The sequence below is a fragment of the Amphiprion ocellaris genome, chromosome 18 (assembly GCF_022539595.1).
Source record: "Amphiprion ocellaris isolate individual 3 ecotype Okinawa chromosome 18, ASM2253959v1, whole genome shotgun sequence".
Lineage (NCBI taxonomy): Eukaryota > Metazoa > Chordata > Actinopteri > Pomacentridae > Amphiprion > Amphiprion ocellaris.
Window position 1 is genome coordinate 26,589,325 of NC_072783.1, and position 26,394 is coordinate 26,615,718.

General features: G+C 39.3%; 3 protein-coding genes across 5 annotated transcripts; all 3 read left to right on the top strand.

Annotated features, from left to right (window-relative positions):
- The first annotated feature begins 369 nt into the window (after positions 1-369).
- Positions 370-5,181, top strand: LOC111568884 (sesquipedalian-1-like). Of its 3 annotated transcripts, none has more exons than XM_055004361.1 (4): positions 370-504; positions 895-1,005; positions 2,862-3,165; positions 4,567-5,181. In XM_055004361.1, exons 2-4 carry the CDS (start codon positions 925-927, stop codon positions 4,983-4,985), a joined length of 804 nt encoding a protein of 267 aa, XP_054860336.1. In that variant the 5' UTR covers positions 370-504; positions 895-924; the 3' UTR covers positions 4,986-5,181. The 3 variants fall into 3 exon arrangements, with proteins under 3 accessions (XP_054860336.1, XP_054860338.1, XP_054860337.1); XM_055004363.1 differs by lacking the exon at positions 370-504 and adding an exon at positions 527-759; XM_055004362.1 differs by lacking the exon at positions 370-504 and adding an exon at positions 762-780.
- A 3,233-nt stretch (positions 5,182-8,414) lies between these two features.
- Positions 8,415-11,865, top strand: mylpfb (myosin light chain, phosphorylatable, fast skeletal muscle b). The gene is made up of 6 exons (XM_023284150.3): positions 8,415-8,564; positions 9,123-9,221; positions 10,285-10,465; positions 10,596-10,674; positions 10,765-10,813; positions 10,903-11,865. The coding sequence occupies exons 1-6, from the start codon at positions 8,562-8,564 to the stop codon at positions 11,002-11,004; spliced, it is 513 nt and encodes a 170-aa protein (XP_023139918.1). The 5' UTR covers positions 8,415-8,561; the 3' UTR covers positions 11,005-11,865.
- Positions 11,866-13,663: 1,798 nt separating this feature from the next.
- pgap3 (post-GPI attachment to proteins phospholipase 3) lies at positions 13,664-21,535 on the top strand. The gene is made up of 8 exons (XM_023284189.3): positions 13,664-14,066; positions 15,433-15,530; positions 15,757-15,909; positions 16,470-16,532; positions 17,081-17,142; positions 18,000-18,136; positions 19,596-19,800; positions 19,980-21,535. The coding sequence occupies exons 1-8, from the start codon at positions 13,778-13,780 to the stop codon at positions 20,041-20,043; spliced, it is 1,071 nt and encodes a 356-aa protein (XP_023139957.2). The 5' UTR covers positions 13,664-13,777; the 3' UTR covers positions 20,044-21,535.
- The last annotated feature ends 4,859 nt before the right edge of the window (positions 21,536-26,394 follow it).

Consider the following 26,394-nt stretch of genomic DNA (forward strand, 5'->3'; position numbering starts at 1 on the left):
AAAGAAAAGCATTTTTTTCCCAATGAAAATAACATTAAATTAATCAGAAATACAGTTTGGACATTGTTAATGTGATAAATGACTATTCTAGCTGGAAACGGCTGCTTTTTAATGGAATATCTCCATAGGGGTACAGAGGAACATTTCCGGCAACCATCACTCCTGTGTTCTAATGCTACATTGTGTTAGCTAATGGTGTTGAAAGGCTAGTTGATGATTAGAAAACCCTTGTGGAATTATGTTAGCTACAAACCAGTATCTGAAACTTATGAAGTTACATAATAATACAGCGACGTTAAGCATCAGAAATAATGAAATAAATAAAAGTGATAATTAACAGAAACGGGTTGGACCGGGTTCAGTGAAGGCAGCACTGATTGGCCACATTAACAGTTGTGGAGCTGTTTGTGTTGCTGTTGACGTGGAGCTGCTTCACTCCACCAGGAAGAACCGACAACACACCCACCGAGGAAACGCCGCCAGTCAGCCACACACTCCACCGAGGTGAGTAAACAACAACCATGTGGACGTGAGAAACCGCCCGACATCGCTGTTTCTCAACTTTTTTTTTTTTTTTGAAACTCATTTAACTTGCGAAACTCGACAGTTTCGTCGCCGTAAAGCGGCTCAGACTGACGTTAAAAACAGTTGTCGTTATTAATGGCGACGGTTTGGCTCGTTTCCAGCAAATATTATCAACACGCTCAGTTACTTCCTGCTTCAAAGCAGAAACTTGGCTGTTTAAAAGTATTAACCACGGTTTGTGGAGGTTTCCTTGCAGTAAGACCTTATTTAGCCTCCAGACATCATTAACAACACTTTCAATATCACTTCTCCATCAACACAACAACAACCAGCGTGAGGTTTGTTGTTTTGTCGTTGCTTGTGTTTCAGATTCTGTTTTGACGACTATGTGATGTTGAAATGAAGATTGATGAGAAAATTCTCACCTACTTTGAATCTTGTAACTCACCTGTGGACAAAGAAGGCTACCTACACAAGAAGGTAAGACCACTGTGACTGGATTAAATTAAACTTTGTTCATTTTAAGGGTGAATCTTTTGTCATATTTAATACCATAGGTGTATATTTCAGGAGGAATGCACCACTTTGACATCTGAATTTGATGTTTTCCTTATAAATGCAGCCTGCAAATGGTCTACTTTTGTGACTTAGATGAAAAGTTAAACATCTAATTTCTGTTATTTATGTTTATGTTGTGTATTTATTGCTTTCAGATCCAAATTAGCTGCTATCTAACTCTGATATGATTATTGTTAGAAAAAGGTATACATTTAGCCAATTGTGCACCACAGTTTTCAGCACTGTTCAACTGGTGATAAATTCTCAACTACTGAGTTAATCCAGAGATGTCGTATGTGGCTCTAAAGGACAATAATCAGATAGTATGATCAGTATACAGTCACTTCTATCACCACTGACTATAAAAGGCCACCTTAAAATTCTACTTTATTCTAATAATATATTGTCACAGACGCTGCTTGTCAGTTGGGGCCGTAGTCAGGCGCTTAAATAGATAGAATGAATGGATCAAACGTAATAAAATACAGCACACCGTGTTTATGTTGTTGTTCAATACAAAAAAAGACATTTCCACCATCAATTAAGGCTGAAAAGGCACAATTTGGTGCATAATAATTCAAAAAAAAATACAGGAAAGTAAGTGTTTGATGCTCACAGTTTTCTTGGGGAGAAAGTCCACGCCACTGTTTGATGTGTCCCCTCAATTTTCAAACGAAATCTATGCAGATATTTAAAACATTATCTCAGTAATAATCATTTAATAATAAACCTTTCAAAACAAAGCTTAAAAGTGCTTTACATTTGAAAGATGTTCCGCCTACAAGATAATAAAATCAAAATATTTGAAGCAGAAGTGCTGAATACTTGATTTTCCTGTAATTATATATAGATTTCAAACAAAAAATAACAATTCTGACTATTTATAGAACACTTTAAAAACAAGAGTTTACAAAAATGCTTTGACAGGCAATGTGAAATCAAGATACCTAGAAAGCAACATGACAGTAATTAAGATAAAGTTCAAACAAGAAGGCAATAAATGCAAAATGCAAGTCACTGTTATTTAAGTAGCACATTTAAAACAGTAGCCTTTGAGCCAAAGTACTGTCCAGTAGAGAAATAAAACTGACATTTAAATACAAATTTAAATACTAAGTTTAAGAGCCTAAAGTATTATCAATTATGCAAAATGTATCCAACTAATTTAAGAACTAAGATTAAGATTTTTTTATATTTATATATATATATATATATATATATATATATATATATATAATATAATATATATATATATATATATAAAAAACTAAAATGTTCAGGTCAAGAACCTACAATGTTGTACTTTGTTGCAAATTACGTGACTAAATTAAACATTCTGACATTGCATCCATATTTCTATTCATGAAAGAATCTGTATTATACTATTTATATGTGCGATATTATTATTTCCACATGCAGAACAATTTGGACAATCTGAACTAGTACGTATGTATATTTTTTGTTTATTTTCTTTTTTCAGCTGATATTTCTTAAATGTTTGCACTATCCCCTTTGCTGTTCTAACAACATAAATTTCCCTGCTGTAGTATTAATATCGGTGTGTCGTATTGTAAAACCCTACTACAATTTCACTATGGAAACCCAATGAATCCAAACATCCCCAAATAAATATATAATAACATCTGCTCCATTCTTTGCCACTCAGTGTGACATTTAACCTCCCAGTTTGCTACTTATTTCACAAAAGCAGGTGTGTAACAAATGGAGTGTATTTCTAAATGACTCAGTAAACCACAGAAAGCTCAACTGTCTCACAGGGGGAGATAAAGACTTCCTATCAGAAGCGCTGGTTCGTGCTGAAAGGGAACCTCCTCTTCTACAAGGACCGGCCGACCGACCGGGACCTGATTGGGGTGATTGTTCTGGAGGGCTGCACCGTCCAGCTGTGCGAGTCCGAGGAGCAGTTCGCCTTCTCGCTGGTGTGGAGCGAGCCGGGCCTGCGGACCTACAAGTTTGCGGCGGAGGACCAGGCGAGTCAGGAGAGCTGGATCAAAGCCCTGCTGTCGGCCAACCACAGCTACATGTCCCTGCTGGTGATGGACATGGAGAAGAAGTACAGAGGTGAGGCACGGAGAGGCAGAGTTTCTTTATCTCTGTGGAGGGAAGAGAGCGACCTTTGTTCTGGACAGCAGCTGTGAGAGGCATTGCGTCGCTGTTCACAGCCTCGAGATACCAAGAACACTGTGGTACAGGGTTTACACACAATATAACCTCATAAAAACTGTCTGCTGGTTTCAGCAGAAGAATCACATTTTTAGACCTTTTAGAAGAGGAGCTAGATAAACTGTTGTGTAGTTGTTTGAGGGCACTGTGTGTCAGGGCTGCAACTAACAATGATGTTTTGTTGGAATGGATTGTTCTGCTTTTGTCTAGAAAGTAGTGGATAATAATTTCCCACTACCTCAGTTTGACATCCGGTCTTGTTTGACTGTCAATCCAAAATTCAAAGGTACAATTTTACAAGCATGTAAAAAAAAAGAAAAGCTTCACACATTTCTCACATTTGATTAGTTGAACACTGCAACAAACAACAACAACAAAAACAGCATTTTTGCTTCAAAACTCTTACAGAAGAGTCAGTCAGCTAATTGATTATTGGTCCTATAATTTCTGCTCTAATTGCCACACGCTTTAAAATGCACATCCAATTTTCCTCTGCTGCATGCGTGTAATGGAACAAAATGCAATTCAGCAACAACAAGCGTTGAATTATCTCCTCTTTGACGAAGAAGCAGCAAAGTCTTACTATAGGCACAAAGGTAAGTTTGTTGATGAGTATTTTATGCAAAATACAGAGCTTTAGTTATTTGTGTACATCTGCTGTTATACTGGTTACTGTAATAATGAACATGTAATTAATTTATTCAGTGGTTTGACTTGTTTAATAAATGACAATGTTTTTGACGTAAGGTTTTTAGAGTAGGAAAGAGTCTCTTGCTTACTCTCAAGTCAACAAAGAAATGCGTAGCGATCTGGTCCCCATGTGGGAGGTTTGGGAAGAGAGTTTGCAATCAAACAGTACCAAAAATTGCTTTTCATAAGTAATAAATTATATTAAAATATGTTCGTTTGAGTTGTGTAGGTGTGCGACAATGCTTTACTGCCAGGTTCGATGTAGTCAGACATTGCTTGTAGGATTGATGGTTTAATCAGTGGCTCTTCCTGTCATCTCATTGAAGTGTCCTTGATCTAATCATTATGCTTCTTATTATGCTATCATGTCTAGATTTCTTTTCCTCAGGGTTCTTCCTAGCATCTTAGCTCTGCATGTGTTCTTCTAGCTTTAAGGGTTTAAGGCCTGCTCGCCCCTTGAGATACATTTAGTGTAAAGATCCTCGAGAGAGCATAGTGAAAAGCACCTCATGAACCAGCTAAAAACTTCTGCTTAATAAATGTTTTCTTTCCTGTTAGTGTACCTTCATCTGTTTGGTTATCTGTATTTTCTCTCTACTCTCTCCTCAGATGCTTTAGGTGCGTTCGGCAGTGAACCACGCAAGACTTTCTCAATGCCCAATTTCAACACAGCACAAGTAGAATATCCGGCTGCCTTTCTGAACACACAAGCTGCAACACTGTCTTCATATCCAGCACCAGCTGTGGCAGCAGCACCCAGTCTTATGCTCCAGACTCCAAACATTTCATCCAAAACAGCCAGCAAGAGATCCCCCAAACTGTGGCCCAAGAGGAGCGCTAATGTGATGCCTGTTAACACTCCAGCTCTGTCCATGGGGGAGTGGTCTGCAGTCTGCTTCAGCACCAGGGAGGAATTTAGTAAACTCCACGAGGACTTTGGAAAGGAAGTAAAGGAACTGATTGCCGACTGGAAAAGAGGAAACGGTGGCGCAGTTGTTCAGGAAGGAAACTTAATAGATTTTGGATAACAAATGTTAAGTTTACTCAGTATCTTAACCTTAATTTAAATAACAATGTTTGCATGACCAAGCTGTTTTGTAAATTGTGATACAGTTTAGAGCAATTATTTTTAAGATGTATTTTTTATTCAAGAAGATAGTGTTTCCCTTTTTTTTTTTTACTTATTATACCATAGATGTATCAATAAATGATCTATGATCTGCACTATTGCCTTTTGACACTTTGTAAAGTTGCACATCATAGACACCAGCTGAAAGATTCTGATGTGATAATCTTTTTCTACTCCAGCTAGTTTGTCTTTTGTAACTATAGTGGCATTGGGATATTTAAAGTCAGGGTATTAAGGTATCTTAATGATGCTCCAATACATTTTGCTTTCCAATTATGGCAGAAACGGAATGACAAAAGAAATGGCGTCATAAAACTAAATGGTGTAATATTGCCTCTATCTTTCCTGCTATACTGTATGTCACACAAAAGCTTAAGTTGTTCAAACACAAAAGGCAAAACCTTTGCCTTAATTTGCTATATATTGATTTGAAATGGGCTCTTATCTGACCACAGATTGGTTAAACAGGACTGCAAGTCAACACCAGACATTTGTCAACAGCTTATTTGACTAGACATGCACTGTAAATACAAGTTCTAGTACATTAAACACATCCACATTGATACCAAGCCCTAATAACCCATAATCAAATGTTATTGACTGATTGATTTCTTTATTTTCATGCACACAAGCGTGCCCAGCCCCCATGGGTTTATAAGACAGCAATATACCAGCATTGCAGCAATATATCCAAAATACACAATATTCTGCTGCTCAGTTCTTAAACTAAGGCCTTGTCCACACGTAGCCGGGTATCTCACAAAACGAAGATATTTTTCTACGATTCGGCCTATCATCCACACGAAAACGCAGATTTACGTCATCAAAAACGATTCTTTTTAAAAACTCCGACCAAAGTGAAGATTTGCGAATTCTCCCTTTTATGCGTCTGCATGTGGACATCAGTAACCGGGGTTTTGCGTTTCGAAACGTCACCGCCTGCGACAAAATATGTACTTACGTCACATATGCGACCTGTGTTTACATTCGGTAACAGTATGGATGCTCTCACAAGGTTTTGGCCGCTGTTTCTTGTACAGGCGCTTTTTACTTGCTTGTTTTTACAAGCCCAGATACTGCTCCACATTCAACAACACAGGCGAAGGACGACGTTAAGGACGGTTATTCTCCACCACCTTGCTAGGATTTGGGGAACTACTGCCACCTAAAGGTCCGGCATGCTTATGAATGTGCTTAAAAACGCACTTAATGCGGTTAGGTGTGGATGAAGTTTTATTCTAAAAACGAGGTGGTGTGTACGTAAGTTTTTTTCTAGACGGAGGGGGCAGGATATTCGGTTTTACAAAAACCCTGCTACGTGTGGACAAGGCCCTAATATGCTGTCTTTTATCCCAGACCTAGCAAAGAAATTCTAGCATTAAAACTCAAATTTAACATTGTCTTCCAACCAAAAGAAATCAGCATAAACAGAGGACACCTTACTGAAAAGTACCTCACTACATCTTCGTATACAGGACAGTAAAACATAAAATGAATCTCATTCTTAACTTCACCTAAATTACACAGCAAACAAGGTTTGTCCTTCTCTGGAGTAGCATTAAACCTCCCAGTCTCTAAAGCTAACGGTAATGTTGCTGAGTGTAACTGTTCACACAGGGATATCCGTGTTTTGTTTACATTATACTTCACATAAGGTTCCACACTGTGTTTATCCTTTATGAGACAGTAAGCTCATAGTTTTGGTTTATACCAAATATCAACAGACCATATTTCTCTAAACCTAAGAAGCATATTACTCCTCATCTCCTGAGTATCAATGTTATTGATAACTTTATGTGTCCGGTTTTTATAATACCAGTGAATTAAAGCTTTAAACCTCCTTTACTTTAGGTCAGACAAATGCTTGGGGTAAAAAAAGGACAGGGCAGTTGTCTGGAGGCGACACAGGCCAAGAAGGGCAAAGTCTGTTGAATTTTAGAAGAGAGTCAAAATGGCTGATAAAGAGAACGGTGGGGGGCAGCGGAGCTATTTCCGTCTGTACAGCTGTCTAGTTTTTATGGACTTTGACTGGTCCTTCTCCCTCTGTGTCTCTCTCTCTTTTCACCTTCAAGCCCACAGCTTGAAGCATTGGCCTCGAATCTGATCGCAACCATCTTTATGTAGAATTAACTGTTGTTTTCTTCGCTCCAAATCATTGTCACTGATCTCACTTATCAGCAACCAGATCTTTGATCAAATAAAATCAATTAACGAAACCCATTTTTAAAAAAAAATATTCAGAAATGTTGCTCCTTTTAGAGAATTTAGGTCATATTTTGCCACTTAAAATACTAGTGAGGCTACAAGCGAGCGCAGACACAGTATCGGCTGACGCTGGTGCTGGTTCCAATACATACCTTAGCTGTACAGTGGTGTGATTGATGGTAGCCTATGGAGCTCATATATGGTGTTTAGTGGGTGGGTCACTGTCCTCCCGTTCTGAAGAAACTATACTGGGAACGTCCAGGAGGAACTCAAATTAGTGCATCCATGGTGGGAAAGCTGCTCATTTAGTCTAATCATCATTTGCTGTTTTCCATCAGAGATGTTACTAATAATCAGAGATCAAAGACACACATAGACTCTATATTGGTTTAAATGTAATGCATGTAGACAATTTCATAGTGTGTTTTTCTGTTATTTTTTTTCTTCAAACCCAATGTGTGAGTTAAATATACAGTATTTCCACACTGTACACTCCCTTTTCTCAGTATTAACGGTCTGTTTGCATTTCTCATTGATGCGTAGTCACTGTTTCTAGAGGCCTGGTAGTCGTGTGTCATTACTGGATCTGGACCAGTAACCATCAGCCAACAAGTTTCATGACTGTTTATAAACCCAGATGGCCACTACTGATCCGGTAGTAGTATGAAACCTATCATTTAGACAGGTGATGACTTCACGATATGCTCTCTGCAAATACATGCTGGCACATCGAGCTGCTCAGGGGTGTTAATTAATAGAAAGCAGTGTCCAGGTCGACTGCAGGACATCCTTCCCATCTGTGTTTGTGTGGATTATAATCACAGGTTGTGCTTTGTTCTCTCACTGTGGATATAAAGGTGTCAAAAATAGCCACAACAAAGACTCTCAGTATGTCAAGAAGAAGAAAATAGGGAATGGGGGCAGTTCAGTTAGTCCCTCTGTGTGTCCTGTCCGTCCATTTGGCCATATTAGTCCACAGATTCCACCAAAGTCATTCCTGTGAGTTGGCATTGAAATCACCTCATTCCAAGACTCCTGTGGCCTATTTTGGAGCATCAGTAAGCTGATCTGCTCTGTCACCTCCTCGCTCCTCCCTCTTTCTCTTACTTTCCCTCAGCTCTGTTTTCCTGCCAAACCTGATGGTGCGCCTAAAGTTAGCCCCCCGTGGGCTAGTATATAAGGCCCCAAGGGTCCAATGCTTACATGTCAGTCACATCGGCTTGGCGTAGGCTTCTCTTCTTGACCACCAACAACCCCCCAAATTTGAGAGATGGTGAGTGTGGAAGAACAGACTGTAGGATCTAAGATCTTCTCTGATGAGATGAGAGCATCACTGATACATTTGCTATCTGGATTACCAGCATCCCATGAAGTGAAAACTGGGGGAGTCTTTTAAATCAAGCCTCCCAACTCTGGATTTGGACCCAGTTTGAGCTTTTATCTGCTAACATGAGCCAAACTTTGGCTAACACATAAACTTAATAGTAAAATTCAATCGTTTTGGAGATATTTGCTTTATGTTTATATTACTCAGAGACTTTATATTGTATTTTATCATAAATTGAATGATAGATTAAAGATGGGCGATATTTTTTGAAGAAAAAAATTGTCACTTCACTCTAAAGTGTGGTTTAATTGGCAGATTTGCACAAGCCACCATGTAGATCTATTTACCTGTATTTATTTAGGAGACTTTAAGGAACAATAGAGATGTATGAATGGATAAAACCAAGAATTTAGGTCCTTTTTTCACCAGATTTATCCAGAATCTGTTAGTTCGATTCATGTGCTGTGTGTTTGAGGTGTATTTTACCTTCTATCATTTTCTCAGGCACCCAAGAAGGCCAAGAGGAGGCAGCAGCAGGGTGAGGGTGGATCCTCCAATGTGTTCTCCATGTTTGAGCAGAGCCAGATCCAGGAGTACAAGGAGGTAACATTTTTCTCCATCGCATCTCACGCACTTCAAGTTTTCTAGCAGACAGATCTCAGGTCCTTTGTGGTGCTCGTGTAACTGATGACTCCACGTATGGTTTGACATCAGAGGTAACGTGAGAAAGCTTCCGATGAGTTTAGCTGCGTGACAGCAAAAAATGTCCTCATCAGCATGACAGGACGGTAAATCTGAGCTTTTCTGATGACAGCAGCTACCTCTCCCCTGTGCTAGCTCAGTAATTCGGCTCTGTGACTCCACTGGAATGCAGCCCAACAGCTGGTGGACAGTAATATTAATGAAAGCAGGAAAGAGGGACTCAAAGTGGAAAGAACAAGAAAACATTTGAGATCTTAAAGTTTTGTCTACATTTAGGGAAGAATAGGGGCAACAAAATAATTTTTTCATCCGTCAAATGAAGCTTTTTTGAACGTTTAAAGTTGTAGTGGTTTGCTTAACAAAGAGATTATTGTTGTTATTGCTAAATAATAAAATCTGGATTAATTCTGGGGTTTACTTTAGTAACCAGGTATAAATGTAAGAGAACACAATGGCTACAGTAGCTGATCTGACCCTTTATAGACCTCAGAAGGTGAAAGAACATTGGTGACAGGGTCAGAAGATTTAGTCACAAGGCAAAAGGATGACAGCTGTAATCAATACCTTCTCCTTAAATGTCGCAAGGGGCTTGTCTCACATTCCGAAACCATTTTAACACCTTAGAAAGACAAGTGGCCGACCAGCTGCCAAGTCCCAAAAGGTTCCCAATGCCATCTTTGGTTTCACTGGTTGCTACGCCCTGCTATGTGGAAAGAGAAGCAGATAACAGCCCCACATTCACGCGTTTACGTTGGCAGGTCGTCTCACGCAAATAATTATGATTAGCAAGTCTTATGATTAAGACTTGTGAGAAATGTGAGAATCTCAGTTTTCACAGTTTCGAGTAATTGTATTTTAGTTTGAGGAAGGACTTTTGAATGTCATCTGCCTCGATCACCCTCGCCAACAACACAATTTGTTTTTTATGCTCTTTGATTAATCGCTTCTCTGTGTCTCTGGCAAGGCTTTCACAATCATCGACCAGAACAGAGATGGCATCATCAGCAAGGACGACCTCAGGGACGTGCTGGCCACCATGGGCCAACTGAATGTGAAGAATGAGGAGCTGGAGGCCATGGTGAAGGAGGCCAGCGGCCCCATCAACTTCACTGTCTTCCTGACCATGTTCGGCGAGAAGCTGAAGGGTGCGTTGACAGACTTAAACTATTCAACGCTGCCTTTTGGGTCACTTCTTATATTTTCTTTCTTTTTTATGCTTAATATAATTCCTTATTCTCTTTGAATCAAGACTAATTGACCTTCTATTTCTCTTAGGTGCTGATCCCGAGGACGTCATCGTGAGCGCTTTCAAGGTCCTGGACCCCGAGGGCACTGGCGCCATCAAGAAGGAATTGTAAGAGCTGTTACCTTTACCTTATCTTCTACCACAGCACTCTAAACTCTTTGTGGCATAGTCTTAAATCAATCTTCTTTATTTTTCCAGCCTTGAGGAGCTCCTGACCACCCAGTGCGACAGGTTCACCGCTGAGGAGGTGAGCTGATCGGTCTTTGTCTAATTCTACAACTGTACCATCTTATGCTCAGGGTTTTGTAAGACATTTCTTTACTCCCTCCGCTGCAGATGACCAACCTGTGGGCTGCCTTCCCCCCTGATGTGGCTGGCAATGTGGACTACAAGAACATCTGCTACGTCATCACACACGGAGAGGAAAAGGAAGAGTAAATCCTTCTCTCTCAAGACCTCACCCTCCGTTAAAACCAACCGTCATCACACCATCTACTCAACCCCTCTCCTACAACGCCGTAGCTTCCTTGCACACACTCGCGCCCAGGCCCGCTCTTTCCACTTGCCAGTTCAATACAAAAAAAGACTTGTCTCCTTTATCGAGAGACTCCGTAAGAGGATGGACGGCTGTGGGGGTGTTTGTGTGTGAGTACCAACAGGGGAACATGGGATTATTTTCAATAAAAATAATCTTATGACACTGAAACACTCTCTCTATCTCTGTCCCTGTCTCTTGTTCCTCTTCCTTTTCCCCATCACTCATTCTGTCCTTCTTGTGTTGAGGCCAACAGTGCATGCATCATACCTACGTATACTATGCATATGCAGTCCAGTGTATACAGTGGTTGGTCAAAATGTTTCTTGGGTGCTGTGGTGCATGCGCAGTCATTCGCTTGAAACAAGTGAGCAGTCTGACCCCGGCGGTCTGTTAGTTTCAACCAGACACAGAGTGTTTTATGGATCTCCCACTCTGTTTGTATAGGAGAGGAGTGTACAGTAAAAGAGTGGGTGTACTGTACTATAATAGTTTACCTGCCCCTCTCTTTTTAATCACTCTCCCAAACTCTCTTATACACAGGTGTGAACGGAAAAGGTGCAGTGAAAGGAGGAACGCATGATTTTTTTCTGAAGTCCTGTAAATAGCGAAAGAGATAGTGAAAGATGGTGAGTGGGAGGCAGGAAAGGGAATAAACGTCTTTCTTCCTCCTTCTTGCTGCTGTTTCTCTCCTGTTGTTGTGACTGTGTCTGTCTCCACTGTAACGAATAAAGAAGAACAAATAAAATCCACTATCTTTCGTACGACACTGTGTCTGCTGGTTTAAGTGGGAGTGTGGGTGAGAGCAGCCCTGTAGAGCACTGACTGCACTCTGACTGGAATATGCATATAGTGAAGCATTATTAAGGTTTAGATGGAGCTATTTTTTTTATGGAGATTACAGCAGTGGCTAAAAACTGGTCAGAACTGCTGACCTTTAAAGTCTATCTGTTATCTCAAAGGAAAGCCATTTGCCACGTAATTTCTCCAAGCAACTCATGACTCTAAATATGCGGGACAGAGGGACAACCAAAATAACTACAATAACACAAACCTATTAAGGAGAAGCACTGCACTCTAAATTCAGATCAGTTGCAGTCTTTGCATTATTGCCTTGCAAGTCCTTAACTGGCTACTACTGAGACACAAATAAATGTGACAACATATAAATCAATCAAATCAAATAATTATGTTCTGGTGACTGAAAGATTAAGAGGCATGGTTTCACTCAGTTGTCAAAGTTGGACCTGTTTTATTTAAGGTGTCCTTTAGTACATTCACAGAATACATAATCTGCATATACATGCCACCAAGCTTTATTTAAGCTAATATGAGCTTATATAAGCTTTAGTTTTAGGGTCACTGGATTAAATTCTTCAGACGCACCTTCTGTTAAAGTAAACTGACCAGAGCCTGTCAAAAAAGGCAAAAAAAGGCAAAATGGCCTCAAAAATGTACAGAACTACCACAACACACAAAATGAGTACACAAAACAACCACAATGAAAATGGCATGCAAAATGACAAAATGAGCACACAAAATGACATAAGATGCAAAATTACAACAACAAAAAAACGCCACCAATGACATGCAAAGTTAGGATGAAAGAAATGCAAAACCACTCCAAAGAGTCACAAAAGCATCACAATGAAATGCAAGGTATTTGACACCCACCTCAAAAAATTACGTTTTTTCAAATGATGCTTTGTTCTTTTACAACATTTGGCCATTAAATTGCACTTTTTAAAACTATATTTCCACAATGAAATTATTATTTTATACATTTTAAATGTTTGATTACATTAAAGATAATAACTACTAAAATCATACTTTAAAAAAAAGATTTAGTGGTATGATTCTTGAATCCACGTTTTTATATCAACACACATGTTGAATCCATGTTGGTAGTTTTTATTTATTCTCTGTGTCATTTGTTTATGTTTCCAGCTGTTGATGAAAATCACAGAGTGCTTGCAAAGCAACTAGGCGTGTTGTGACTTAACGAAGGCCACAGCGGTTCCTTCCTTCAAACGTGTCGTCATACAACTGTGCTGTATGACGACACGTTTGACGTCACGGTAAACTAAGGTATAGTGATAATAAACTAGCATTGGTAATATAATAAATAAACAATAACAAATACCTAATAATTTAATAGTTAATGCACAAAAAGTTTTTTGTTGCTCTTGTTATTTTATTTCCGTTTCCTAAAGTTGATCGAAAGGCTATAAAATGAAGCTTATCAACAAAAAAAACTGTAAAATGATAGGAAATGTCCAAAGCGATGACTCATGGATCACGTGACTCAGTGACGTTTCAATTCCAAACAGGATGTAAAACCAACTGCAACAAATCCTCCTGCCTTCAAAATTAAAGCTGCCAGCATGTCACTTTAAAATACGCAGACTGTATCTAACAAACAAGGCGGCAAACAAAGAGTGCATTATTTTCCCCAGCTATGTGAGATGGTCAAACTGAACTATTAGCTGTGTGTAGCTTCATAACTCGATGTTTTGTCGCTGAAAACACACACAGACGTTGTTTTATTGTGGAGATGGCGACAGGAAGCGCAGTGTGACAGTGGACGGTGACCAGCGGCAGCAGAGCACCGGACTCTGTGACTGTAAACACTTCAGGCCCGGTTTGTCGCCACAAACCCGGGATGGCCCTGTGCTGATGCGGACCGTGGGCTTAGTGCCGCTGTCGTTCCGCCGTGCCTTCGTGAGTCCTGACGGGCAGAGAGCCGCCGCCATGGCCGCAGCGTCGCCCCGCTGCACATCTGTCAGACTCCCCGCTCTGACCGCTGTGCTCCTGCTCCTCATGTCGGCGACCACCGTGCAGTCCTCTCAAGGCGACAAGGAGCCGGTTTACCGAGACTGTGTGAAGCAGTGTGTCCGGACTAACTGCACCGGGGCTCGGCTACGCGGCTTCCAGTCCGCCCAGCCGCAGTACATGGCGCTGACAGGTGAGTTGTTCCGGGCCAGGTAACTTAAGCTAACTTAGCCCGCTAGCTAGACGCTTCTCAACACTTACACCCACTGTACTGTAAATATTCTATTTTAACATTCGCAAATTTACACTCATGACTTTATAAACATCCTCTGTGTGTTCGGTCCTCCGTGCAGCAGCTTCCTGCCGCTTCCTCTGCGTCTGTCATGGCTGCTATGTGACTTTTAATCCCATATATTCTCTCATCTCTGACGTTTCTCGAAACATGTACAACCGTTTCATAACCCAAACAACCAGTTTAACAGGCCGAGCAGGGTGTCACCCACTCCTATTGTAATTCCACCTTTGCTCCATTATTAACATTTGTATAGTGTGGCCATGGTGAGATTTAAACATACAACAAGTTGGCATCAACTTGCAAAGAGGAGCAGAATAAAGGCCTCTTTATCTACAGCTATAAATACAGAGAGAATAGTCTTAGGGCTGCTACTGACTGATTGTTATTATTAGTTTATTTGAACAAAAGATCTCCAATGCTACATCTTTGATTGTATGATTTTGTTTTACTAGCAGTAAAAAAAGTGTCTTACTTTTTAAAAAAGGCATTTATTTATTACTCTTCCTTATGAAACAGAGAAAAGCAGCAGCTCCTCATGCTGCTGACAGCAAAAGCACAGGATGTTTTAGTCTATAACCATTTGAGCCTTGTGTTTGATATGCATGTGGAAATGTGTAAGACGTTAGATAAATATGATGGCGGTAAATAATCAGAAGGTTGAAAATCTATGAGTAAGGTCCATGTATGAACTGTTCTAGACAGCTTTGATAGGAGTGTTTTGTAAAACTGCTCAGAAGGCATAGTTTGCAATGATCAGGTCAAAAGGCAGGCTGAACAGAGATTGCATGATTTGATGTAAGCATAACGTGCAGCTCCTGAACATGAGGAGACAGTCGAACTACTATGATACATTTTGGGGTGTATGATGCACATTGGGCTGGATAACGAGTATGATTTAAGTTAGTACGTTCTGTGACAATTTTAGTTGCCCTTGAAACCAGCTTTGTATGTTGTACTCTCTGTGTAGTATTCAATAAATCTACAAGAAGGCCAAAGATCAGGGACTGTTCATTTTGTTCCTCTCAACTCGTTAAGATATTTTAGAACAGTTTGGTGAATGTCGTAGACAAATAAAATTTTCCACCACAGTGATTTTTTTGCTTAAAAATTACTACAACAGTTGTGTTTTCTAATCAGAGTTGATAAGTAGGCGATCTCTTTACAGCTAATAATAAAAATTTACGGATTTTTTTCACTGTTGATTATTCGTAAGACAAGTTTAACTTGACTCTGATGTCTTCCACTCCTTCTTCTTTGTTTCCAGGTTGGACCTGCCGTGATGACTGTCGCTATCAGTGCATGTGGACCACTGTGGGCCTTTACCAGGCTGAGGGGTACAGCGTCCCACAGTTCCACGGCAAGGTCTGTTCTTCTACTGAAGGCCAAAATGTGCATCACACAAAAGTTAGAAAAGATTTGCCACAAATCATACCTGAATTCATTCAGCAATAGTAACACATTATGCTATTACTTATAGTTTTGAAATAATAAACTTTGGATTTCTGACTTTCCACGCTTCAACTTTGTTTTACTTGAACAACTTTGAGTTAAATTTGAAATCACAGGTGATGTGTTTTATTTCTCCCAGTGGCCATTTGCGCGTTTCCTGTGTTTCGAGGAGCCAGCATCTGCGCTGGCCTCTCTGCTAAATGGCCTGGCTTGCCTTCTCATGCTGCTGCGCTATCGGAGCACGGTGCCACGCCAGAGCCCCATGTACCACACTATCAACGCCTTCTCTCTGGTGAGTTACCCTCTGCGTCTGGGGGATCTGGACAAAATCAATCAATCAAAATTTATTTAGAGATCCCTTTACAGCAGCCCAAAGGGTGACCAAAGTGCTTCACAGTGAAAGACAAGAGAATAACTTAAAAACAGCACAGTAACTTGAAACAGACACAGTAGTAAAATATACATCTAAAAGAAATCAAAGTAATAAAATGTCACTATGCTGCTAGGTATTAAGAGCCATTTTAAACAGGAAGGTTTTGAGCTTTGATTGAAAAAGACCCAGGTCAGTGATGGTGCGCATGTTGGGGGGGATCTTGTTCCAGAGCCTGGATGCAGCTACAGAGAACACCTGGTCACCCCAGTGTTTGTGTTTAGACCTCGGTACTTCAAGCAGCCGCTGATTGGATGACATCAGAGCCCTTTTTTGGTCTCATAAAATGAAAAGCTCAAATGAATAAAAATGGCAAGATGAATGGATACTCCAGTTCTGCTGTGTCTGTTGTGACGTTACACAAATATATGACAAAGCCTAGCATGCATGTTTAACAACAGCCTGTACTTGTGCTTGTTTAGGTTTCTCTCAATGCCTGGTTGTGGTCCACAGTTTTTCACACCCGGGACACCTATCTCACTGAGGTAAGGATTCATAAATGGCTAGATGCTTATAATATGACTATTTTTGTCCACTTGACGGCAGAATAACTGACAGCAAAAAGAGCCATTAGTTGATAAAGTTTTTCTGACCTATGCGATTAAACTGAATAATAGTTCATATTTCATTCCCATTTTGGTCCAATTACTCCTGATAAAGTCTCAGCTTGTTAGCTGGCAGCGGCTGTTTATATACAGCTAGTTGGCTAAATAGACAGATCAGCGGTCTGAAAAAAAGAGCTAAAAGCAACCTTTTCAGCTGATTTAGCGTTAATTAAAGAAAAATACCACCTCATGTAGCTTTATTGTGTGGTAGAGCCATTAAAATACCTTTCCAACTGCCCGACCACCTAATGAGATGAGGGTTCTGCTGTTTTCTTTGCTAAGGAGCTTAGTAAATCAGTAATATCCTAATGCAATTAGTGACAAAAGGAGGGTGCAGTGTATCTTTAAAGACACGCACAAATCCTTTTGTTGATCTTATTGTTGGATTGTGGGGCTAGTAAAGGTTTTTAAATCTCCTTGTCTTTCAGAAAATGGACTATTTCTGTGCGACAGCAGTCATTCTTTACTCAATCTACCTGTGTTGTGTCAGGTAAGCTCTAAAGCAGGTATTCCATGTGAACTATGAATGATGTCGGAGATCTAAAATCATATTCAAAGCTGGTGATCACTGACTGTGGGTTTCTGTCTGCTATTTCAGGGATAAAAAATTAATTCTTACAATATAAATGATCAAATATTAACTTCAGCAGAAGTCAGTAGTGATGTCAAGCAATCTGAAAAACTTAACCTTGTAAAACTCACTGTTGCAAAAGTACATCGTTTTATTTTTTTATTAGTATTTTTTGTTGTATATACTTATTTTTTTTAATATATGGGTTTACAGGGTTACATCGATTATACATAAATAAATAGGTTGTTTCTACTAATATTTTTACATAATTTAACAAGAAATGCGCAAATGTGACATATCTCAGGCCTGAACACAGGATCTGAACAATTTGAGACAAAGAACACTGAAAAATAAAAACAACTTTTTAATTTGAATATACATTAAAAAATAGGTTGTCTACACTAATATAACTACGTAATTTTTAAACAATGGGTAAATGTAACGTATTTCAGGGTCAAAAACATTGAAAAATTAAGTCCTTAAAGGAAAATAAAACAAAAAAGTTTTTAAGTTGATTATGCATAAAAGATTGTTTCTGCTAATATTTCTTCATAATATAAAATCTGATGCATCTCAGGCCCAAAAACCCTGAAAGATAAAGTCCTTAATACGTCACATTTGGACAATTCTTTTTAAATAACGTTGAAATATTTGTCAAAACAACCTATTTATCTATGTATAATCGAAAAAATCTGCTTGGACTCTCGACTTGTGGAATTCTCTGTTATAACCCTGTCTGTTCTTCCATTCTGTCTGTTCTTTGTGTCCACCATCAGGACTTTGGGTCTGAGGCGACCTGGGGTGTCCAGCATGGTGGGAGTCCTGCTCATCTTGGCCTTTACCTCACACGTGTCATATTTGACCTTTGTCAGTTTTGACTACGGCTACAACATGGCTGCGAATGCCACCATCGGTACAGTAAATGCTCACAAGTCACCTTTAAGCTCTTATGTGGTTGGGTATAATCATAATATAAAATATCATAAACTATCTATGGGTATAATGGCTGACTTGTGAGGAGGTGTGAAGCTTTTTGACAGGGCTCCACTCTCTGATCTAGCTTTAATTTTACTATTTTATGTGAAATAGTTTGTCTAGTTTCATACACAGGGCTGCTGTACACCATTTTAAAGATCAGCAAGTGGTGAGATGAGTCAGTCTGCATAACAAATCTGCACTTTGATCAGGAACAAGTGGGATATTTTAATAGAAAGCACACATTGCTTTAGTTCTCACAATAGCAGCCTCTTAATAGCTTTTATGTAAAGCAAGTAGGCACTACATGTACTCCACATTTTTTTTAACCCTCTGAGCTCAAAGCATTTTCTGGGCATTTTGAGCTCCTGTCACACTTTTATTCACCGTAGACTAATTTTTCACCACAATATATCTGTGCAGTATGACGCAGTTATAGCACAACCATGGCTAGAAGTAGAGAGAACTCATAAAAGTAGTTTGTATGGTATGACAAAGTTGTAACAAATCATAATAAAAGGAGCAACAGTTGAATTTCTTTGATTATACATGGTAAAAAAAAAGGTGACTCTACATAGTAGGGACGTTGTATTACTTTCATTTTAATTTGTTTACATACTTGGCTCCTGTCTGTAAGCACAGCCTGCAGTTCATTCCAGTTCTCAGCTAACAGGCCCTTATTTTCTGTCACCTAACTGTTCATCACAGCAGTGTCACTAATGGCTTCACTGAGGAGCATGCAATTTTTATTTGTGCTTACCAGATCTGCTTAGAGCAAAATCTTGATCTTAACCCTCCTAAAATCTTTTGCAGTCGTATACTTTTATGTAAACAAGATCTATTTGGCCCTACATTCCAAAATGAAGGGAACAATTTGTGGTAATGGGTTAAACTGAAGTAAGACTAAAGGTATAAAACAGATTTGATTGACCATTTATACTATGTGCTTCAAATAATAGTAAAACCAGGTGGGCTAATTTTTGACCCCAGAAGGCAAAAGGTGTATGGCAACAGGGAGGACATTACGAGGGTTAAATTTTAACATGAGATGTAAAATGAAGTGATTCTGATGAAATTTTCAGCCTAGATTTGGTTCATTTTCCTGATAGAACTGCACATAACAGGTGACTCGTTTAAGTTAAAAATCTGACTTTTGTTTCAGTTTTTGTAGTTTCTGGCTCTGATAAATGGCATAGTGTGGCAGTTTTATTGAAAACACACATTTCAAACCTGCTGGTGGTTTTTAGAGTTCAGAGGATTAATACCTAAGTTACAATCACTGCTTTTTTACTGTTACTGAACTTACAGGTACTTCAAACTTCATTTAGAACAGCTTACATGATGTAATTTCCTTGGTGTCTTAGTTCACCATTTTTTTTTTTTTGTTTTTTTTAAAGGCATGGTGAACCTCCTGTGGTGGCTGTGTTGGTGCTGGCAGAACCGGAGGACTCTGCCCTACTGGTGGAAGTGTGGCCTGGTGGTGCTGCTGCTTCATGGTCTGGCCCTGCTGGAGCTGCTGGACTTCCCTCCGCTGCTCTGGGTCTTAGATGCTCACGCTGTTTGGCACCTCAGCACCATCCCCGTGCACTTCCTTTTCTACAGGTTTGTCCTACCATTGTGTCAGAGCTGAGTACAAGCATTTCAGACAGCATCTCAAAGAAAGAAAGATTATATTTTTGCCACAAAACGTTTATAAAATCAAGAGAAATGGCACGGCTACACGTGCAGACATAAATACCTGATGGTGAATGACCCTCACTTTATTCTGTATTCATCTCCAGTTTCCTGATAGACGACAGCCTCTACTTACTAAACACAGAGAAGATGGGTGTGAAAGTCGAGTAGGAGGAGCTCATCGCCTCTTCACCAAGCCTACACCTGTGCACCTCGCCGGTCAGGGCAGCCGGACACCCGAACACGGAAGTAGCTCAGCCTCCCAGATGACATGCATGACACCACCATGACTCTCATCAGAGTAGACTTTGTTTACATTTTTCTTTTTAAAATTTTGTTGTATTTATTTGGGGGAGGGGCAATTTCTCTCTTTAAAAAATATGTCACGATTGATGCTTGCTCTGCTCTGCCTCGTACTGACTTACATGTGTGCTGCCGTTCTATTGCTATTCATCACAACCGCAAGACAAAATGAAGGAACGAAAGTTTCGCTTTCTACCCAGTTTTTGACTTCCAGCTGTGACCGGAGTCGTGTCCTGATTCTTGAGGCTTGTACACATCTGAAATTGACTCCCTGAACCCATAATTTGACTTTTCTCACCAGCCTCATGGACGTCCAACAAGGCTTGGCTGTGCACAAATGGCACTTTGCTGTGGCTGACAATAGATGGCACCAAATCCCCGGCCAGGCCGTCATAACTCTACTCGGTGTGGTTCAACACGTGTCATCTGTGCCAAAAGTGGACTGGCAGACACAGAGAGGTGGCCCCTGTGAAGAGGCCTGCCAGCTGATTGTTCTAGAGAGAGAGGGGGAAGGGGGTTTATGTTGGAGGCCATTCTAGCTGACTGTGTTTTTTTTCCTCTTTTTTTCTCACCATCACACCTTTATTTCTGTGCCTCTCGTTTCCACTGCTGCTTTTGTTTGTGATTCTTCGTTATCATTTTTTTTTTAAAAATTATTTTCATTTCAATCATCTGCCTTAGTTGTTTTTGATAATTTGTTGTTGACCAATTTTGTGCATTATTTTGACTTTGTTTACTTGATTTTGAATTTTGGTGGGAAATGCCTGATGATCATACTGTTGGAAATATTATTTTTAATCACCTGGATTGCCTTTTAGTGTGAGGAATGATTGCAGTAGGGAGAATAAGCAATGCAACAAGAAGATGCAGCAGTCAGGGTGTCTTTTGTTTTTTTACATCAAGTTTCTAATAAATTCTGGAGTTAGATTGGAGGTGCGAGTGAGTGAGTGAGTGAGTGAGTGTTCTGGTGTTTGTTTTATGCCCATTATTTTCAATTTGGTTGCATTTCTTGCTGCAGTATTCCCCAAAATCACACACACAACCACACCAGCTGCTGTAAAGAAAACCACTCCATCATGTAAAATATTCATTTCCCTCCATGTCGGCCTTTCACACCGTATGAGCTTGTTTTTAATTTTTTCATATAAAATCATTATTATTTTTGTCTCCCTCTCAGAGTCAACACCAGTTCATTCCGTGTATGTCTTCATCCCTCAGAGCTTCCCTTCCATATGTGCACTTTACGAGTGTGTGTACATTTACGTGAGTTTTTTTTTTTTTTTTGTTTGAAATTCTGCCCATGCCTTTGTACTTTGGTGTGAGAATGTGAACAATGACCAGTATCTGTGTGTACACGTTGCCTTGACTCAACATTGTGTTGTTTTTTTTTTGCCATCACAAACTGAATCACTGTGGCTGAGAGAGAGCACTAGAATGTGCTCGATCCTTCTGTAAAAGACGTGAGAGAGAATGTGTGCATATATATATATATATATATATATATATATATATATATATGTGTTGGGGGTTTGCTGCGAGACTGTGTGAGACGGCGGGTAAATTTAGCTTTGCTGACAGGCTGTGATGGGGGTGGGGGGAAGACAGAGGATGGAAGACATGGAGATCATAGGTCATAGGTTTGGGTGGCAGAGAGATTCCTGAACTCATGGCAGAGATACTGGGATTTTGCAATTAAAAACACTATATATATCTTATATTAATTGCTATTGGACAAAATAGATTGTATTCTCAGATGTAGTAATGTTTAATAAGCACTGACATGGTGTATCGGGCCCAATTCAGACAACATATACATACTTCTAAGTCGATAAAACAATAACTGATCATTTGAAAAACTCTCCAACAGCAGTAATCATTGTGGATTCAAAACCAAAAGCCCCCACGTATTGTCCACAGGTTAGAAAATCATTTCACTGGTGTCTGTCTCAGTAATAAGCTAAAGATTACCTACAGGATTAGTGTAACACAATGTCCAGTTTTTGCTCTGTAAATCATTCCAGTGTTCATTTCCTTCTTCCTGCCAGTAACCTCTTCTTCTGTCACCCATCTGCTGCCCCCTGCCTGCTGCCCTGTGCACCGTCACCTCTCCTACCGAGTGCACTGTCCTCTTCACATCTAATATCTGACCAAAAAAAAAGTAACTTCAGAAATGGAATAAATAAAAGTGTTCTTTGTTGATAAGGAACTGAGCTCAGATGTGTCTTTTTTTTTTCCTTATGCAAGAGTCGAGTTTTTGTCCTGTAAATGTGAGATTCTCTTCTTCTGCAAGTTATCGTACAAACTTTGTTGCTCATTGACTCAATATGACAAGACAAGAGAAATATTGTCTAAACTGTTGCACAATGGCAGGCTTAAGCATGTCAGATGTTGTAGATGTACCTCTGGAGACGACATCCGTGGAGGACCACTGAAAAATGTGTCAAGGCAATGGGAGTTTTTGCTTCAAGAACTTTTCTATTCTGTAACAGATGTTGAGTTCATACAACAATCAACTTCACAGTCTCTGGAAAACATATCCAAATAAACCTTCCATTGCAGAATGATGTGACAACAAGCATTTCAAACTCTTGGAATGCAATTTATCTGTACTGCACTAATTTAGTGTATTTGAAAGCAGCAATCAAAGAAGTACTGAGACTTTGTGTAAATGAACACAGCATAGGGCAGTAAAAGTACGCTATGACAAGTGGAAGTACTATTTCAGACTCCTACTTAATTTAAAAAACTAGCATTAGCAGCTGGTTGTCCTGACGTTTTGTGGCTTTTACTGTTGTAGTTTGTGCATCTAGTTTTAGCTACTTTATCTAGAGTATAGTCCAGTGGTTCCCAGTGTAACGGGGCAAGAGATGATTCTTGGGGTAGGAAAGGAAAAAAAGACATAAAGTTCATGAAATCTGTGTATTGTTTGAACATTTATCTTTCTTTCTATGGAAGGTTGGCTCATTGTACCTCTCAAAAAAGACCTTCAGAAATGATTTCAATGAAACCATGGCAACTTATGTTTTCAAAAGAATAGGCAAATTTAGTGAAGTAAAAAATACAGTTTTTGCATACAACTGAATTTTACTGAACTGTTAATTACAAGCATAAGACAGTTTTATATGTATAGTAAGGAAGAGGAAATGTGAATAATAAAACTCAGCTGCAAATAAAAATGGGTGAGATCAAGTTTAACTAGGGAAGAATATAAAAAGGATGGAAAGGTAAAACCACAACCAACATTCAATCTGCTAAAAGGTGTCCTTGTAAAGTTACAAGGTGAATAAAAATATATAAAGCATTAAAAAGCAACAACAAGGCATTAAAGGAAGACAAAAAAGACATGAGGAAAGACACAAAATATTTTACAAGTGCCTGTTTGTACAAGTGGATTTTGTAATTGTATGTAAAAAAAAAAAAAAAAAAAAAGGTGTTTAAAGTTTATAAATTTGAGCAGAGCCAGACCAGATTGAGATTTAAAAGTAACCAGGAGAATCTTAAACTGAATTCTGTAATGAACGGGGAGCCGGTTTTATTGGGCCAGAAAGTTTTCTCTGTGCCTCATGTTTCTGAGCAGCTTCGCTTGAATAACAAGTACAAACACTTCTAAGTAGAGCATTTAAATACATGGACATAATAAAATTAGTTGCCAATTTTCTAACAGTATAATAACCCGACATGCTTACAGAGCGTGATGCCCCCAGGACAAAGAAAATGACTTGAAAGCAGGGGACCTGAACAGTCTGTGCTTGAGCTCTTTGTTCTTCCACTAACCTTGTACCGTTTGTTCTTTGTGTACGGATTCTTCACACGCTGTCGTTGTGTCTCTGACATAATCAAGACAGATTCCTCTAGGTCTGTATTTGCACTCAGTGGTGTAGGACAGTATAGTTTTGTTGTCCTTGAAGATCCTCAGACTGTATCTCTTGTGTGCTAGCAGCCAGTCAGTCAGAACAGTGAACCAGTTTAGTTCAGTGACTTCACTGACTTCTTTATGTTTCCTTTCTTGTACTTGGCTGCCTAAGCAAGCTGTGCAATAGTACTAATGATCCAAAAAGAGCCTTTTTATAGTCTAGAAACTTTAAGTAAACACATTTTTGCAGTCTTTGTAGTCGTCCCTGAACTCCCTCTCACTTGCACACAGTATCTCTCACCCACTTGCAGGTCGCCTCACCTTTCAACCCATGAAGCCCTCAACTAATATCAATGTTTTACTCTCATCGAGTTTGTTTCTGTCCACACTGTAGTCATTTCTATTATTTAACCTGATGAAATTTGACCATTGATCTAAGTTTTGCTTTTGGAGAACTGGCTTATAATGCAAATATGAGGATTTAGACACAGAGCAGGCAAACGAAAAGTCATAAAACTCAGTTTGTTCACTGCCAGGAAACTCCTCCTTCAGAGTGCTGGATTGTCTCCGTACCTCGGTGGCAAGTGACTTTTTGTGTGGGAACCAAACATTTTAACTTGACCAGGACCACTTAACCTTATGAAAAAGTGCAGGACTTGTGTTCTGTCTGGCTCAGTGAGAAGCTTTTTGTTGTTTTCTGATAGCTCTGTGCAGGAGGCTGGACTCTGACCTTGGCTGATGTGGGTGGGGAGAGTGGATAGATCGGGATGAATAGAGTTTATTCTTCCTCCCTCAACTCCTGATTTGTGACCGTGGATGAAAAGCATGAGAAAAGTGAAAGAAATATGAAGATTCTCTGAGCTGGGATAATGTAAATAATTCCCCTTTTATAAATTCAATGCCACAAGAAGAAAAAGCATCAGTCTAAAAAGTGTATTCCTAATTTATGCACAAGATTTGAAGGTTAATAGAAACATACTGATACACAGTAATACAGTAACTGCTTCACTTTGCTACTACTTAAAATCTAAAAGTCTAAAAAGTTTTTTAATTTATGCAGGTCTTATTCCAGATTTGCAAAGCATTATTAAATGGTTAATTGACTTCATAATAACCCAGCTTTATAGGAGGTCTTGCACGGCTGATACACCAAACTAGAGAAGATAAGAATAGATTTTGATATCTCTTAGTTCATATAATAATCGAATGAGTCTGCTTGATCTCCTATATGATTACAAATCACAAAAACACACATAAAACACTATTTAAAAACATATACTCATACTTGAACTTGTTTTATGGCACTTATCCAGGTTGCTTTCTCCTGACTAGATCCTTGCTTCTGTTGCATCTACTCTCAGATATATCCCGCTTTGGATAAAAGTGTCTGGTAAATTAAATTGCAGAATTGTGGAATATACTAAATTTATAGTACATACAATTGAACAATAAACAAATTTAAAGGGTAAGTAAATCATATCAGACTACTACTGCTATTTACTAATCCTTCCCTTTCTGGTTGCCATTCCTCCTCACTTCTACTAGTGTCATCCTTCTCACTTGACTGTAGTAATTCTTCTACTATCCTGTAGGTCTGTCTGTTATGCCCTGAGCTCCACAAAATATATATATATATACAAAAACTTGAAGTTACAGTCTAAAAACATGAACAAGTTTATTTACAGCAAAAATAAGTTCCTGCAGATGACATATTTTGAAGAACAGCAGTAATAGCCTAATTGTAGCCAATGAATTGTAGTTAAAATATAGCTAGTGATGCATGATGTACACTTTAGTGGACATGTGATTAATCATAATTTCCTCCCAATACAAAATCGATACTTGGAAAATTTGGGTGAGAGGTTTAATTTGCAATGGCTAGCCAATCACTGGCAGTGCATGAAATGATGCAAAAGGATCCACTGTAGGAGCTGATGTGCAGCGATGCCATCAAAAATTATACACATACAAGAAAACTGCTTTAGAATAGCTGTGGACTGTAGTGACCTCTATGCATGAAAGGGTTAAATGCTGGTTAGCCAGATAAAGGTGTATATAATTTATTAGAAATGTAACATAACCAAGGCTACGGTTTAGAAATGTTTGTATATGTATGTTGTTAAAAAAACAAAAAAACATAAGGGCCTGTGTTTTCACTGCCAAAATGTTACATCAACATGCCTTATGTTCATTTCTTTAGACCAGTATAAAATCCAAGAAAAGACCTGAAATGAAAAGTGACTATATCTAATGGTCAGGTAAAGGGGGTGTTAATCAGGACAAGTGTGGCCGGGCAGGCAGCAGGGGGGGCGGGCTGACTCAACCTGCCACTCCCCGCTCAGGCCTCCACGGGAGCGCGCCTCCGC

Coding starts and splice junctions, on each gene's coding strand:
- pgap3 (XM_023284189.3), top strand. CDS start 13,778: ATGCGGACCGTGGGCTTAGTGCCGCTGTCGTTCCGCCGTGCCTTCGTG. Junction 16,533..17,080: donor GGGACACCTATCTCACTGAG/GTAAGGATTCAT, acceptor CTTGTCTTTCAG/AAAATGGACTATTTCTGTGC. Junction 17,143..17,999: donor ATCTACCTGTGTTGTGTCAG/GTAAGCTCTAAA, acceptor GTCCACCATCAG/GACTTTGGGTCTGAGGCGAC.
- LOC111568884 (XM_055004361.1), top strand. CDS start 925: ATGAAGATTGATGAGAAAATTCTCACCTACTTTGAATCTTGTAACTCA. Junction 1,006..2,861: donor AAGGCTACCTACACAAGAAG/GTAAGACCACTG, acceptor ACTGTCTCACAG/GGGGAGATAAAGACTTCCTA. Junction 3,166..4,566: donor CATGGAGAAGAAGTACAGAG/GTGAGGCACGGA, acceptor CTCTCTCCTCAG/ATGCTTTAGGTGCGTTCGGC.
- mylpfb (XM_023284150.3), top strand. Junction 10,466..10,595: donor GTTCGGCGAGAAGCTGAAGG/GTGCGTTGACAG, acceptor TATTTCTCTTAG/GTGCTGATCCCGAGGACGTC. Junction 10,675..10,764: donor GGCGCCATCAAGAAGGAATT/GTAAGAGCTGTT, acceptor TTATTTTTCCAG/CCTTGAGGAGCTCCTGACCA.